Source organism: Lonchura striata, chromosome 1 (genome assembly GCF_050655825.1).
Source record: "Lonchura striata isolate lonStrDom1 chromosome 1, ASM5065582v1, whole genome shotgun sequence".
In the NCBI taxonomy this organism is placed as follows: domain Eukaryota; kingdom Metazoa; phylum Chordata; class Aves; order Passeriformes; family Estrildidae; genus Lonchura; species Lonchura striata.
In genome coordinates, this window is record NC_140703.1 from 113906523 (window position 1) to 113923515 (window position 16993).

Below are 16993 nucleotides of genomic sequence, written 5' to 3' on the forward strand. Positions count from 1 at the left end.
GCCAGTGAAAAAAAGCAAGTGTGGGTGGAACAAAAAGCAAGTGTAGACATGAGAATGAAGGATGAGGTTTGAATTCTTCTGCCAGTGTTGTGCCCCTTTCCTCAGAGCAACTCTGAGCTCCTGAGTGACAGTGGTGGAGGCTTTGAACCTGCCAGAAAAATTAAGTGCCTCATTGCAGCCAGACTCTCCTTAAAGCCAGGAACAGCAGCAAGCAGAGGGGGCGGTTAATCCAGGGGGGGATGGTTTATCCAGGGGGGATGGTTTATCCAGTGGGGATGGTTTGTCCAGAGGGGATGGTTTATCCAGTGGGGATGGTTTATCCAGTGGGGATGGTTTGTCCAGAGGGGATGGTTTATCCAGAGGGGATGGTTTATCCAGGGGGGATGGTTTATCCAGGGGGGATGGTTTATCCAGGGGGGATGGTTTATCCAGAGGGGATGGTTTGTCCAGAGGGGATGGTTTATCCAGGGGGGATGGTTTATCCAGGGGGGATGGTTTATCCAGAGGGGATGGTTTATCCAGTGAGGATGGTTTGTCCAGAGGGGATGGTTTATCCAGGGGGGATGGTTTATCCAGGGGGGATGGTTTGTCCAGAGGCTGCTGGTGTTGATGGGATGGCTGCAGGGGCTGGCAGGGGGCAGGCAGTTGTGTGGAGAGGGGCAACTTCCCTGCCCAGCAATGAAGCCCTCTCCTCTCACATCCCACAGGAAAGAGCCACAGAGCCTCTGGGCTCAGGATGCAGCAGCTCAAAGGCACTTGTGGGGATTGACCTAATGGCAAAACTCAGGAGGAACAAGAAACTTGCATTTTGCAGATGGACAGGGACATCAAGGTCAAAGTTCTGCTCTCCTTGCAAGTGTTGGAAATGTGATTTTCCACCACCCCATGTTCTCAGGCACAGTTTGTTGACACCCACCACAGGCATGAGGGGCCACAGATCAACCTGGAGGCTGGTGACCCAGGAGAGAAGGAATGTGTCACCTGGGATGGCAGCTGGGAGGAGACAGGGGTGCTGCAGCCATCCTCCCCAGACTGAGCAGGCCCTGTGTGCTCAGTGAGGTGAGGACCACGCTGGAAAAACAACAAATCATCTAATTAAGGACTCCTCTGAAAGGTGTAAGTGCCAGGAGGTAATTAAGCCTGCAGCTTCACTTGGTCAGCCTCGACTTTCAAGTGCTTTAATTCCTAAACTGTTACAGCACTGGTGTGACATGGCTCCCCTTCACCTCCAAGGTGCCTTTCAGACTGCAGGGGATGTCCCTCACCTGGAGGTGTCACAGGGCACCACCAGAGCTCCGTCACTGGAAATGGGGAAGCCATGGGAGATGCCAGGCTGTGCTCTGCTGCTGGTGCCTGCTCAGAGCCCAGGGCATGCCAGCCTGAAGTACCAGGACAGTCTGGACAGCACAGCAAGGCCTGGTTTGCCCTCATTCAGCAAAGCTCCAGCTTTCAGTTTTCACCGGTGGTGAGGAGCGTTCCTACTCCTGAGCAAAGCACCAGGGGTTCTGTGGCAGAGGATGAAGGTGGCACTTCTCGAGGTGGGTGTGACTACACTTCTCGAGGTGGTGTGAGCTACACTCACACCCACCTTCCCTGTGTTCTGCCCCAGATGAAATTACTCCAGGCAGGATCTTCACAAAACCTGGAAGCACTTGATTGCTGAGGCAGGTATTAACTGCTGCTGGGAAAATGGGTGTGTTTTGAAAGTCAAGATTGACCCTTGGTTGTTCAAGCACAGAAGCAATCAAAGCAATAAAACATAGCCAATGGAGCTCAGATAGGGCTGAAATCCTGCTCCTAGCAGAACCCAGCATCCTGACAGAGTGATAGCTGCTAAAATTGGCTGGAAGAATATTGGAGTACAACTGGTACATGCAGTAACTGGGCAGATGATGTTAATTGTGGCTGAACAGAGGCCGAAGGCTTGTCATGTGCCAGGAGTTCTATTTCAGGTATTGAGGTTTCTTTTTCTGGAAATCAATTATTATTGACCAGGACAGACAAGAGAGGACAAGACAAAAAAAAAAATTATTAGGGAACATTAAAGGTAAGAAAGTTGGCCTGACTCATAGAAAGCAGTAGGAGCTTTCAACACACTGAGGATGGATTTTAATGTTTCCTTTTACTCCATGCAGTAGTGAAAGAGTGGGAAGAGAAACAAAGGCTGTGATACTAGCTCATGAGCTAATCTCCATACATGTTTTTCAGTTTCCCCATACTTGGCATTTTTACTTAGGTTTGCTAAAACTGGATTTGTGAATCACCCACTGCAGTTTCATACTCATCTCAGGATGCTTGTCCTCAGCTGGTTGTTTTTTTGGTTTTTTTTTTAATCAAAAAGCACATGCTATTAAAATTTCCTTCTTTTTCAGCCTGCTGAGCTTTTCTGAGCATCTCCCTTCTGCTGTAAAGCACAGCAGCCAGCCTCAGATGTTCTGTAGCAACGTGCAGTTGTTCCTGGCATTGCCCACAGGTTCGTGCTCCCAGCAAAGTCGATGCCAGTGGTGCTGATGGAACACAACTGGAACGTGGTTTAGAGGGTGGGAGGACAGCACGGGGCACTATTGATGGCTCCAGCACAGAATAGGAATCCTATGTGCCTGGAGTGCATCATCCCTGGGGGACATCAGCAGCAGGAAGGCAATGTGGGGACACTTGGCTGGTGGCCACAGTGTGGTGGCACCCATGTGGGGCACGTGGGCTGTCCTGTGACATGCAGAGGTTGACCTGCAGCTTTGAGGACAGGCAGCCCTGGCACTGGCTGCAGGACACATCTCATACACAGCCTGTGGACATGTCCCTGCTTGGGCAGCTGTCCCAAAACCCTTGCTGCTCAGCCTGAGCCTCCATGACCACACATTTCTGGCACTGTCTGGGGGTGTGATCCACACATTTTGTCTCCCTTCAGACCTGTCTCAGCTGTCTCTGACCCACATCTTGCTTAGGTCCCTGTGGGTGACAAGCCACTGCTGAGATGTGTCTCACAGCATCCCATTCCCTGCATTAATGCCTGGTGCTGGAAGATATTTTTGCTTAGGAGAAGATTGAGATTTTGCTTAACAGAGGCCAAAGTTGGGACACCAGAGTAGTTCCTCCAGCTCTGGTAGTGGGCCAAGGTCACACATGTATAGGGTTTCCTGTAGTGAAATTCCAGGTTTCCTCATAACACATATTTAAAAAGTGCATAGTCATGCAAGTCAGCCCAAAAAATGTAGGGATGAACCTCCAGGGATGAAGAAAAAGAGGACACAGGGACTCTGATACTGCCTGGTGGCACAAAAGTCTCCTGCAAGGCCAGTCAACACACAAGACACTCAGCTTCTGAAAGCAAAGGCAGAACTGAAATCACGTCTGAGCAGTCACAGCAGTGACAAACCACTTGGGGAAGGGAAACACAGGCCTCTGCTTCAGCTTGATGACTAATTGTCAAGGAAAAAAATCAGCCACATATAAACCCTGTTAACTGCATTTCCCTTGGATTTGTGCCAGGAGGAAAAGGATGTATTCCTGAAAAGTCATCCAGCATCTGCAAACAGTTTTTTGTTGTTTTTTTTTTTTTTTTCCCCTGAGAGTTAACATGATTTTGTATTTCTGTCCTTGCTGTTGTTATCACAACCTCTGAGATGGTGGATATCCCATCCCTGGGAACATTCAAGGCCAGGTTGGATGGGTCTCTGAGGAACCTGATCAATTTGAAAATGTCCCTGCTTACTGCAGAGGGTTGAACTAGACCCTTAAGGGTCACTTCCAACCCAATTCTATGATTCTACAACATGTAGAAAAAAAAAAAAAAAAAGACAGGAAAAGCAGCCTTCTCTGAATGTTTAACTTGTTTGTGCCAAGGAGTTTCCATCAAGACAAAGGAGCAGCCATTCCATTTAAATGGGCAACGTCCTGTGTGCCTTGGAAAGCAACATGATGCAACTGGGGGAAAAGCAGAATGAATAATAACTGAGGCTTTTTGGAGTGGAAAGAACATTTTGATGAGGCATGCAGGGACTGCAAAGTAGGACAGCAGTGGTTTGATGGGCATGCCTGGCTCCTGGCCTGGCCCTCAATTCTGTGGGACTGGTTTCTTTCCTGGAAACAGTTCTGCAGGTTTTTTTCAACATTTTCTTCTGAAATAAGGAGCCATTGTCTCTTAATCCACAGTATCCACCTCTGGTCTAGGACAAGGATTTAAAAACCCCTCTTGGTCAGAGCAGGGATTAAGAGCCCTGGTGCTCTGGGCTGGCTTTCCCACTTGGTGAAGAGCTCAGATTAAGGACTGTGATGGAGATTTTACTAAAGGACCATTGTGCACAGACCCTGCAGCCTACCAGCTCACAGCTAATCACATTATATTTTGCTTTCGGATAGGATAGGTAAAAACACAGTTTACAAATCCAATTTCTGTTCTATATTTGATCCTCAGGAGAGCTAATCCTCTCTGTAAACAGCAAACTATGTCCAGAACATTATCCTGTTCTGATCTGCTGTCTGTAATTGGGTATTCTTCCAAGGATTTAACTTCTGATTGATTATTTTTATTTTACTCTAGTAAAATTACTAAATAATAATGTAAAAATATTTTTGAAGCCAGTGTGCCCTCAGTTTTCACTTCTTTTCTTCTGGTTTCAACCTGCTGTCTTCAATACTTTAGCACTTGCTCATGCCTTTCATTCAGCTCAGTGAGCAATGTTCAGAGTGAGGGCTGAAATTGCAGGCTTTAAACAATCTAAATTACAATCTTTCACTAATGAGAATGGGGGATACTATGTCAGAAAAGATTCTAGTAAAACTCAGTTATGTATCTTGCATGGGCTGTGAAAATTGCTGCTGCTTCTGTAAGGGCAGCTTTCATGGAGGATTTCTGAACTATTAAGGCAGAAGGTTCATGTGAAATTTTTCATTGTGATTTTCCCTGTCTTTCCAGAGGTGTTTGTCGTCCATAACAAAATGAAGAACAATACAGACATTTTAGGTATTCCTCTGTAGGAATCACTGGAAGGAATTCATATTTCTTGACCCATAAGCAAAGAGGTGTTCCTCAAAAAATATCCACAAATGACCTCTCTGTCATAGTCCCCAATATCCAAAAGAAGCTTCACCTAAAATCCCAAATTTAAAAACATTCCATCTTTCTCATTCTTTAAACTCAGATACAAACATAGCATCAGCCCAACTATACCCAAACTCTCCATCTCCTTTTTTATTTCTGGCTCTCATTAACAGCTGATATTCAGAAAACCACTCATTTATCTGAGCTTCGAATGTTAGGAGCATTAAAAATAGTCTGCCAGATTTGCCATCTGTTTGATACAGTGGGAGCTTCTCTAAGAGAAGAACAGAAAACCAGAGCATGTGTGCATGTCCATGTGTGGGGGAGAAAACACCAGAGCCCTCAGCTGAGGGTCTGAGCAAAAATGAAAACTCCCCCGAGCTCTTCAAACACTGACTCTGATAGAGGATGAGAAGTGTGGCAGATATTTTATCCCAAAAGCCACAGCTCAGTAATCCAGCTGATTCACACAGTTTTGGGCGGGGACATGGCTTTAGAATGTTCATTTCAACACGAAATGTAGGTGTGGGGTTTGCCTGAGGTAATTTGAACCATCCACAGGCTCAGCATCTCTCGAGTGCCTCTCTGCCAGGTGCCCTCTGCTGCCAGCAGAGGAGGAGGACAATCTCCAAACCAGCCCACATGTCTCCAAACCCCCTTTAGGGTGGGATGAATCATCTCCTGGAGATGCCACCTCCCTCCCCAGTGACTACAGGGGAACCTGCATGGCTCTCCTGGAGCAGCCAGAACTCCTGTGGTTAACTGGGGTGAATCCCATTCCTTTCCCTATCCATTGCCCTACATGAAGGAACAACAGCTGCCAGACAGAGCTGATGTGCCAGGATCCCAAGGCATGTGGTAAGTCACAATTCCCACCCCTGTTACATCCCTGAAAAGAGATTTTCCTCTATTTAGGAAGAAAAATGTCTACGATGCACTCGTAGGTGTGTGAGCCCAGGCAGAATGACAGAGGCTGGCTCTTCCACTAGGAGCAAAGAAGGATCTCAGTAATTTTTAGAGTCATTAGATGTTGCCCTGATTTTTAAAAGTGTTAAGTTTTCTTTTCTAGTTCTTTTGAAAGTTTTAAAGTTCTCATAAGATTTCTTTAGCCTACTGATAATGTTTCTACTGGAGTTCTCAACACTGTTCATGTAAATAATGATTGTTTTGCATTCCTCTTTGTGGGAGGAGAGAATTGATGGACTGTTGGTTTGGCCAGTGTGGTTGGAGAGGTGGCAATTTCATCCTCCAATCCACTGTCACTTTTGGAATTTTATATATTGCAAGGTCAGAAATAAAATTGGTTCTTTTTCTCTCTTGAACTCACCAAGCTTCCGTGTACTCATTTTGTGTCCAATAGCAACAATTAGGGCTCATAGAAAAAGGCAGATGACATTCAAGAGAGACTTGTGCAACTTACTGACTATGCTAAGGGACATGTTGCAAATATTGCATCTGTCAGTACTAATTATTAATGGCAGAACACAACCAGGATCCAGCAAGGCTGATTGTGAGGGGCCAGGCTGAAAGCTTCCTATCTTCTGCAGCAGAAATAAAAATATTTCATGAAAGTATTTCAACCTTTAACAAACAACACAAATGTCTATATTCTGGCTTTTCTTAACATAAGAAGGGCACACATTTGCTACTAATGGAGTACTAAGTGCAATTAACCCTGCAGGAATGCATGAGGCTTGAAATGTTTTGTAAACTGGATAATAGGGATGCTTTAGCACCAAATGTTCTCAGTAGTTGTGAGTGAAGCTGGTTGTTGCCAAGCTGCTCACACTGTTATAGTCTGACATTAGAACTGGCTTGGTAATAGAGGTCTGTTAGAAGGAAAATGTTAATTAATGGAGTGAGGAAAAGCAGGTTTGAGGAGAGCCCAGCAAAAGGCTGACCTGAATCTATATATGCAAGTTCATGAGCAAAGCTCTGATGCCTTGAGAGGTTGCCTACAACAGAGGCTAGACTGTGTTAAAGGAATAAAATAGAGATTCATTAAAAGGCCTTCAAAAGGCCTTTGAGTACTACCTTGGGCAGTTCAAGAGCCTGGCTGAGGCTACACCCAGGATGGGCTCCTGGATCACACCTTTTCACACTTTAATAAATTTTAGTCCATTTCCATATTGGGGTTAATTGCCCAATTACAGCTGCAAGTTATGAAGTCTCATCTTCCCAGTTTGCTCTCCTCAATTCGCTGCTGTTTGCACTTTTTGGGCCTGAAGCTACAGCAGTGTCCTTGGTTCTGGGGCTGGAAAAGGATTGTTTTGTCTGACTAAACTGTGAGGAGAACTTGCTAACACTTATATATGAAGTTCAGAGTTATACACTAATGCAGTACAGAACCTGGAAAATTTTTCAGTTAGAACTTAAGGTATCAGTCCTAGAAACAGAATTATTTTGTCTTGTTTGTGAGGAACCAGAAGAGTTTTAAATGAGGACAATAAGCTATATTTGGCTGGTCTGAACCTGTAGGTAACACCAGAGTTACCAATGAGAAAAGTGTTAGACTGAGAGCATTAAACTTACACTTTGTCTGGACTAGCGTGAACATAAACTGTAATAAATACAATATACTGAGTGTGACTTCACAAAGATAAACAGCAGTAAGCAACTCTTGCTGGGTGATGGAAGTGGAAGAATTTTGGAGCTGTGCTGGAATTACAGAGCTGTGCTGAGATTATGGTTTGTCCCCTAAATGTTCTGAGGAGCCCCCACTGGGGAGGAAGGAGAAGGGAGAGAAAGGCCCATGTGTGACATTATCTTTCATGTTTTTAAAAGCATGGGTTTAAGCCACTTTTATTCCTTAAAATATTTATGTGCTGCAATGTGACAGAGTTCAAGGAACCTGCTGCTCATTTCGTGCTGCTTTACAACAAGAACAAGCAGCCACTTTGAGTACACCAGGGCCAGCAAAAGTGAGAAAGCCAAGCTTAGCCAAGACCTGGCCAGACTCAACACCCACACCCACAGAGCTCTGCCAGCATTAAGAAAATGGCCTTGATCCCCCAAAAACATTCCCATGCCTCACTGTGCTAAAGCAGGATGTGGCACAGAGCAGCCCCCAAGGTGCCCAAGTCCTGAATGCCATGAACACCCATCCTGTGCACCCCTTTGGTGTTTGGCAGCTGGAAGGGTGTTCCCCTAAATCCTCAGTCCAAACAGACACAGCATGGGGTCCATGGGCTTGCCTTGCTGTGTTGAAAGAATCACAGAGATGCAAAAATACTTCATCGCCTCGAAGGGATCATCAGGCCATTATTTTTTCTGCTGTGGTTTGTTTTTCATCTGAATCCAGTTTTGCAGGTTAAAAAAATAGCCCGGTGAGCCTTGGAAAAATCTGTTGGCTTTGCTAGAATCTGGGCATTTATACCACAGATGCTGCTGCTGTAATTGAAAAGGAAAGCTCAGGTGACAGAAACGATTCCTACGTGCACCAAAGCTCAGTCCTTGTCCTGTTTTTGGGGACCTCAGGCAAGAGGAAAAATGACTGGGGATGGCTCAGTGTCCTGCAACACAAGTCAGGCCAGTAGACACCCAGAAAGATTGAACTCAATGCATTTCTTTGAGGGGAAAAAAAAAAAAAAAAAGGCAAATTTTCTGGTAAACATCCAGAATGACTCAATAAACCTGCAAAATGACTCCAAAATCCTTTACTTGCTTTCTGAGGAAAATACCATTGAGTGATTTCATAGAATCCTTGACAAAGACAACAGTCCTCTTCTTTTTTTCCAGTTACTTCAGGCTCTGTAACCCTCTGATTTTCCATACATGTTACAAATATGATGTTGATTAAAATACTGGAAACAGAAATCCTCTTGAAACAAGCATTTTTCTCAGATGAACTCCTTAAAACTGTGCAAGCAAAGTCACTACCCTGTGACATTTGGAAAGGAGAGCCATGAAGCCATCCTGCTGGGAATAAGGTCACTGGCTGGTTCTGCTCTGCTACCATTTAAATCTCAAAGGTCAAAAGAAAATGTTCCCAGTATTTTCTCCATGGAAAAAAAATGACTGGGCATGAGCTGGGGAACGTTTTGGGTTTTTTTTTTCCTCGTGGATTTTCAATGAAAAACAGATTCAATAGGATTTTTTCTTCAAAATGCAGCCAAAGGGTTAATAATAATGTGAAGGAAAATAAGACTCCAGGTTTGGCTTAAATTTGGCACTTCTCCACTGATGTTGGGGGCTTGGGTGCTTGACCCCATCTAGTGGCACTCCAGGAACTAGGAGAAATCCCAGTCCATTGGGGGTTTGTCGAGATCCCCTCATCCTACATGAAGCACAGCCAGGTGCTGGACTGCTGGCTGAGAAGATCCTTTAGAAATAAATAAACCGAGCAGCACTTGTTTCCCCCAGGTGTGCATCCCTTGACGTGGGTGCTGGATAGGAAGAGGGTTACACTGGAATTTCATTTTTCCCTCAGCTCCAGGAGCAAGTGACCTCCTTGAAGCTGGTTTGTGCAGAGCCCTGGATCTGGAGAGTGGCTGTAATCCCACAGCCTTTGATCCTCCCCATCCCACAGCCCCTGCATGACCAGACCTCTGCCAGTCTGGGGTCCCATGGGTGGAGTCTGCTGGGCTGGACCACCTCAGGTCCCTCCTAAAGCTGGCCCAGCTTGGAGAGGTGTTCAGCCAACTCTGCACATGGGAGGAGAGCCCAGCGCTGTGGTCAGCTTTGGTGAAGACAATTCTATGCCTGGCTGTGCCTCTGGAAATTCAGTTTACCTCAGTCCTCTCCTCTCCAGTCTGAATAGACCAAGTGACCCCAGCTGCTCCTCACACAGCTCCTCCTCAAGGCCTTGACCATCCTCAGAGCCCTCCTTGGGACACTTTCTAATAGTTCAATGACTTTTTATATTGTGGTGCCCAAAACTGTCCCCAGCACTTGAGGTGAGGCTACCCCAGCCCAGAGCAGAGCAGGACAATCCCATCCCTTGCCAGGCTGGTGATGCTGGGCCTGATGGCCCCAGGACTGGGATGTCCCTCCTGGCTGCCAAGGCACTGCTGATCCATATTCAAATTTCTATCAACCAGGACTCCCAGATTCCTTTCCAGGGTGCTGGTCTTCAGCATCTCACTCTCCAGTCTATGCACACAACCAGGGTGCAGAATCCTTCATTTTCCCTTGTTGAAGTTCATACAGCTGGTGATTGCCCAGCCCTCAAATTTGTCAAGGTCTCTCTGGCCTTGGGGGAGCCAACAGCTCCTCCCAATTTAGTGTGATCACCAAACTTATTTAGTATTCATTAGAATCTTGTTCCCAGGTTGTTGATGAGGGTGCTGAAAAGCACAGGAGCCCTCCAGAACCCCACCAGTGACTGGACACCAGCCTGATGTCACGCCCTCCACTATGTTGTGTGTAGTAGATATAATTCATGCCATTTCCAGTATGATAGATGTGATATTGAATATTTGTTAGAGTATACACGTTTGTATTAGGAGTCCCCCCAACCCTAGCGTGAAACATGGTGTATTTTAAAACCTGATTTACAAGTAAAAGGATGTGGCTCGGCCAGGAGATGGGCCATGGCTGGAGAGATACGGGGTCGGGGAGGACCCCAGGCACTGATCATCACTAAACACCTGAGATGGATCTCATAGAAATCCTCGGGCAGATCCATGTGAATGCAGTGTTCCTGTAAACTTCATCAAGGGATTCAACAACTCTTGACACTGAATTGTTCTTCCTCATCACCAAAAAAGAAAATCTTATTAACCTATAGACTCTGAATAGAAGAAAAGACTGACTGCCAAAATCATGGCCTCAGGTGGAATTTTCCCTATGAAAACCTCTTGTGCCAGGATGGAGGTGTGTGGGCATAGAGGAAAACCTCTGCTGAGGCTGATTTATTGTTGCACACCCAGGGTCAATTCCTGGGCTCGGCTCTGTTCTTTCCTTGTGGCTGGCTAGATAGAATTTGATTGCAAAATAAATATTTTATTTTTTCACTTTAAATTTGGCTGGACAAATTTTCATTTATAACAGCTACAACCCTTTGTGCCTAACCTGTGAGCCAGTTGCTCACCCACCACTCCACGCAGTTATCCAGCTGTGGGCTGGACATTTTGGGCTGGACATTTTGTCCAGAAGGATATTGTTAGAGACAGATACAGACTTCAGCCCTTCCTCTGCGACGTGCTGGCACTGGCATGGCCCAGCTTTCAAGCGGGCTGCTGGTGCCTCCTTTACTTTAATAACTCCTGGGAAGGATTTCACAGCCAGCCAGCTCTTCTTTCGTAAGCACCAGGTCCCTCTGCCCTCCCTGCTGTGCCCCTCTGGACCTGCCAACACACAAACCTACTTAGTTTCATTCCACTCTCCTGCTGCAGAGCACTTTGCAGGGCGCAGGGTCCCGGGGGAGGCAGCCCCTGGGCCGGTCTTGTCCCTTCTCTTACCCCGAGGTGAAACCACTTCTCCCAAAGTCAACAGCACAACCTACAGCAGCACCGGGGGAAATTCAGGATGAGGCCATGGAAGCACAAGAATTGCCTCTGAACAGTGGCAAGCACAAGCGGTGCTGCGGTGGGATGCTCACGATGCCCAGCAGGGAGCTGAGCCCTTTCAAACTCAACAAGTGCTGTCAGAATGAAGCTCGTTCCTCGTTATTGCTTGACAAGAAGCTTAGCATTGACTTAATGAGTTCCCTTCAGAAGCCTCCACTGCTGCATTCCTTGGAAGATTAAGGGTTGCTGCTTTCCCCTCCACCCCTCCCTTCTGCTTTTTTCTAATGTTGTTACTGAGAAGGCAGGAGAATCTGAGCTATGCCCTGCTTACCGCTGGGTGAACCCCATTTACACGGCATTTTTACTTCAGGAATCCTTCCAAACATTACACGGGAGGGGTTTTACATCTGACAAAAGAAACAGTTAACATTCACCGAGATTAAACCCCCTTAATGCTGCCCGAGTTTGCATTTGCTTGCTCATGTGATTGTGCCTTTCCTGTGCCTTTAGTGTTAAAAGTACTGTCCAGAGGCTGGCTGGAAAAATGCTGTATTTTTTTTGTTAAATCCAGCATAGATGACAAACACCGTGCATTACCGACATCTATGAAAACACTCACCACCCTTTCGAAATGCCAAAACATTTTTTTTGTACTGAACTGTACAGGTACCAGGAGGCTCCATTCCATCCATGCTTTGGCGAGGCCACCAGGCAACCAATTTATTAAACCCTGGGAAAAAGAGAATCAGAGCCCTCAGCTCAGCAGAGCCGGCAGGGACAATCTGACGGCAGCAGAGGGACCATCATCACGACTGAGCTACGTCTGATGGATCAAGAGGAGCAGCTTTCTCGGGGGAACCCGGCACAGATCTGGATTCTCCAAGGTCCTGTTCCTGAGGACGCGACTTTGAGCGCTCGCCGTGGGTCTCCGGGGCAGTGGTGGAGGGGGCTGGAGGCGTGCTGGGGTGGGACTGCGAGTACCAGCTCTCCATTCACTCGCACAGCAGAGCGGAGGCAAAGGACAGGGCATTTTCCCTTGCTGTTTCTTTACAGGATTAAAAACCAAAAAGGCGAGATTGGCTGAACCGAAAATTTAGAGCTGGAAGAGCAGAGTGATCTGAATTTTGCAAATCAGAGTTTGCTTGTTCTGGAGCCTCTCAGCAGCTCTCTGTTACAGAAAAGGCGCTTGGTTTGCGGCCAAAGAACTGCTGACAAAGAGAAGGGGGGAGAATAAAAAAAGAAAAAAGCTTGCAGAAAGGCGTCGGCATTGTTTGTGTTTAAAAGGGAGAGCGTGCGAGCTCTCGCTTTTAGCCAGGACGCGTTTTTCCCGCGGCTCTCCCTGGCTGTGAACCGTGCTTAACCAAGCAGGGCGGGCGGCGGGGAAAGTTTTAATTATCGGCGTTTAGCAGCAGCTCCGGCACAGGCGGCCCCGCAGGCACCGCGCAAAGAGCCGGGGCGCCCGCCCCACCTCCGGCTCGGCCGGAGCGCGATGCCCGCGGGCAGAACCCCCGGGCAGGGGTCCCCAAGGGGCTCTGCAGGCTGTACCCTGCTCCCACTGCCTGGGGGGAACCTCGCCCCGAGCTAAACTTTGTAAACACGGCGGAAGCCAATGCGGCTGCGGAGCCGAGGATCCCCACGCCGGCAGGGAGAGCTGGCAGCGATGAGTGTTGGCAGCGCCCAACCCTCCCCTGTGCCAGCCTCCCCTTCCCCTTTAAATAAACATCCGTGTACAAAGCAGAAGGCACGCAGGATCCCCCCTCCCCTTCCCCTGGAAAAGGGATGCGGAGCCCGCTGGGTGCGCGTCTGGGATCGGCCGTGCAGCAAACACCGCCCGCAGCCGCCACTTGGTGAAAAACAGCAAAAGTACCTTTTGAATTCTTCCATCAATGTCCAAATAAATACATTTGGGCCGGTAAGTGGAGGAGGCAGATCCCATCTTGCTACAGCTGGGCTCTCACCGGACTTGTTTCCAGTGTCAATCAGAGCAGAAAATCAGGTTTATCCTACCCAGCCGAGCCACCGCTGCCTGACAGTTTGGTGTCCCCGCTCTTCTGTATCCCACTGTACTCTCATTCTGGGAAGGTCCCTCCTCTAACATGCATGCATTTTGCTGTGCCTCTGTCTCTCTCTGCCACCTCCTTTTAGTTTTGCTTCCCTCCGAATCCAGCTGCCTCGGACAGGGAGAGACACAGGCTCCAGATGCTGCCTGCAAGCCCCCTCTCCATTCCCATAGCAACAACCCCTCGTGGCTTTAAGGCTGAGAGTTACTGGGCATCCGCATTCGGGCTCTGACCCTGGGACTGACCAGCTCCTGCCATGCACAAGATCAGGCGGCATTTATCCCCCGGGGGGGCTGCGGAGGAGGAAGAACCCCCTTCATCGGGGTGGTGAGAGATATAATTTGATTTTACGCTGAAATAGGACCGTAATTATTAGTTAGTGCCTCTCCTGGTGAGCTGCTTGCAGTGACAGGCTCCCGTCTGGAAGTGCCCTGTGCTGAAGTGTCCTTTCACACACCCACTGCCAGCCAGGGCTTGGACCGTCTCAATCCAAACTCAGCAGCTCCATTTCCACATCCCTCCCGTTCTCGTTACAAGGACAGAAGGAAAAAACAGATTTCCCCCGCTGTAAGCACGAAGAAAGCACAAACCCCATGCTCTCACCCACTGCCATCCGTGCCACCCCCGGAGTGAAGGAATTTTTTAGGGGAACGTGAAGTCTCCTGGCGAAGGCATCTCCCATGAGGAAGGCAGGAGGGAGCGCAGCCCCGGAATTCTCGGAGCAGATCCCGAATGCCATCTGCCGTGCCCGGCCCGTGGGCACAGTGGGCACCGAGCTCGGGGCAGCAGAGATGTGCACAGAGCCCATCCTGCCAGCACACAGCCTGTCCTGCCAGCATCAGCTCTCTGGGCTTTCTGGGGCTTCTGATGGAGGGGCTGTGTGGCAGCACATTTCTCTCCCTCTCAGGATTTTTCATAGAGGTGCACAGAGAGAAATGAAAGAGAAAACAATTTCTATTTCTGCTCCTTGTTTTTCCTATGCGGAATGTGTTTGGAGAATTGTTTACCTGGGGTGATTGCTTGGTTGGATTCTGGTGAGGATTGTTTGAGCCTGATGGTCAATCCAACCCACCTGGGGCTGGACTCTCAGAGAGGGTCACGAGTTGTGTGAGAGTTAGAGTCAGAGAAAGTAGTATATAGTTTTAGTATCTTCCTTTATATAGTATATTAATGTATTTTAGCATAGTTATAATAAAGAAATCATTCATCCTTCTGAACTGAGTCAGACATCATCATTTCTTCCCATTGTGTTTGCCTGCATTTACAACAGGGCTGCAAAAGCTTTTCCTGGCCTCTTGTGCTGTGCGGGCTGGGAGAGCAGGGCTTGGGGCAGCGTGGTCAGTGATGCTCACCATGCCCACCCCGAGCCCTCTGCAGCCAGAGGAGACAAAACTGGCCCCAGCAGAGGCCAAGGGGCTTGGCTGTGGCTTTTCCTTGGCTGTGGCTTTTCCTTGGCTGTGGTTTGCTGCCCCTGGAAATGCAGACAGAGCTCTGCTGCTCTGCAAAAGGGATTTGAGGGCTGAGTGGGTCCCAGAGCTGCCTGGGAGTCAGAGCCTGGCTGTCCTTCCAGGCTGAAGCCAGTGATGCTTCTAAAGCTCTCAGAGCCAGCAGCAAGGCAGTTGGTTCTTTTGGGAAGTGCAAGCCTTTGCTTCACATCCTCCCTCTGCCAGCTTGGAGCAGGCACTGGAGTCTCTCAGGAGAGAGCCCTGGCCACTGCAGGGGTATCCTGAGGGTTATCCTGTGGGCTGTCCCCTCATCTGTGCCACAGCTTGCCCCATACCCACTACCCACTCCACTATCCTCTAGGCTGGATTGCAGTCTGTCCCACAGACTATCCTGTAAACTATCCCAGAGGCTAATGGTTGTCCTGATTTTTAAGTGTTGAGTTTTCTTTTATAGTTCTTTTGAAAGTTTTAAAGTTCTCATAAAATTTCTTCAGCTTTCTAATAATATTTACATGTTTCTACTGGAGTTCTCATGCACTGTTCATGTCAATAATGATTGTTTTGCATTCCTCTTTGTGGGAGGAAAGAATTGATGGACTGTTGGTTTGACCAGTGTGGTTGGAGAGGTGGTAATTTCCAATCCACCATCACTTTTGGAATTCTATATATTGCAAGGTCAGAAATAAAATCGGCTCTTTTTCTCTCTTGAACTCACCAAGCTTCCATGCACTCATTTCGTGTCCAATAGTGACATCTAATCCCTCAGATTACTCCACAGGTGATCCCCATGGCTATTTCTGAGCAACAGCTTCTCCCACTTCAACAGCCCTCCCACACCAACCCCACTGCTTCTGTACACCAGTCAGGACCTCTGTGACCACCATTCCATACCCTGCTCTGCTAAGCACTGCCTTAATCCTGCTTTGCTCAGTGACTTGATTGACCCAGCAGGTTCCTGAGGAAGATGGCCACGATGACAAAAATGCAGCCATTTGGAAAGAGACAACAAGAACAGTCTCTGTGGGGGATGCACATGGGACATTTGGGATTGTAGAGGACAATCTGAGCTCTCCCACTGTGATCACCCACTCCAGGAGTGGTCAGGCAACATCACTGGTGCATTTCAGGATTTGATCACACTTCACTGAGATATCTAATGATCAGAGTGTCACACTGGTGAGAATCTACTTCTCAACATTTTTTGAAAAAAAAATGTGACTGGCTTCTCCAGCCAGCAAAAGGCCAAGCTCTGAAATCCAGGTGATGGTCCTAGTCCTGCCTCTCCACTGTCCTTGTCCTATCTACTCTCCCTGTGTGTTTAAAATTGTGTTTGTTAAGCTCCAGCACACATCCCCTTCTCCCTAATTACATTAATACTTCTTGGAAAAACTGCTTTGCTGTAAAACTGCTGACTGTTGCTCTTTTCAAGAACTTCATGTAGAAGTGAATCTTCAAAAGCTGAGCACTCAGGAATTATGACAAAAGCCTGATGGAATCACAGGCTCAGTTCAAGCCCATGCCTGAAAGGAGAGGAAAGATAACATTCATCAAAGAGAGTGTGCAGCTCCAGAGATCACTGCCTTGAGTTGGTTTAACCTTCCAGAGTCTCCTTATTTCAGTATACCCTGGGCAATGTGCAGCAAAAATTATTGGGAAGCATTATCCTATCCCAAAAAATCCTTCAAATCGAAGCAGTGCAGTGCCTGACAATGATTTTCCATCATTTACCTTAGAGGAATGGTTTGCCCAGCTCAGGGCAGTAGCAGGCTCTTGTGCTCCTGACCACATCAAGTGTTTCCCAGCTCTGCTTTGCCTCCCCTGTACACTTCCCTGTGTACACTCCAGCCCTGGAATGTGCCTTCTGGAGAGCTGCAGAGTCAAGCCTTGGCCACAGGGACCTGGCAGTGCCCCAGCCAGGTGTCACTCACCCCAGGGGTGCTCCCAAGGGGTGAAAAAGGCACTTCTGTCTCCCAGCCCTGGCGTCAGCCCCGTGTGGTG

At 47.8% G+C, this 16993-nt stretch overlaps 1 protein-coding gene across 1 annotated transcript in view; it reads right to left on the reverse strand.

Annotated features, from left to right (window-relative positions):
- The window catches only part of PDE9A (phosphodiesterase 9A), a 54517-nt gene extending 40705 nt beyond the window's left edge, over positions 1–13812 (reverse strand). The window contains exon 1 of the mRNA XM_021546766.3: positions 13358–13812. Coding sequence (XP_021402441.1) covers positions 13358–13426 — 69 coding nt within the window. The 5' untranslated portion in view covers positions 13427–13812. The remainder of the gene's footprint in view (positions 1–13357) is intronic.
- Between the last annotated feature and the right edge of the window lie 3181 nt (positions 13813–16993).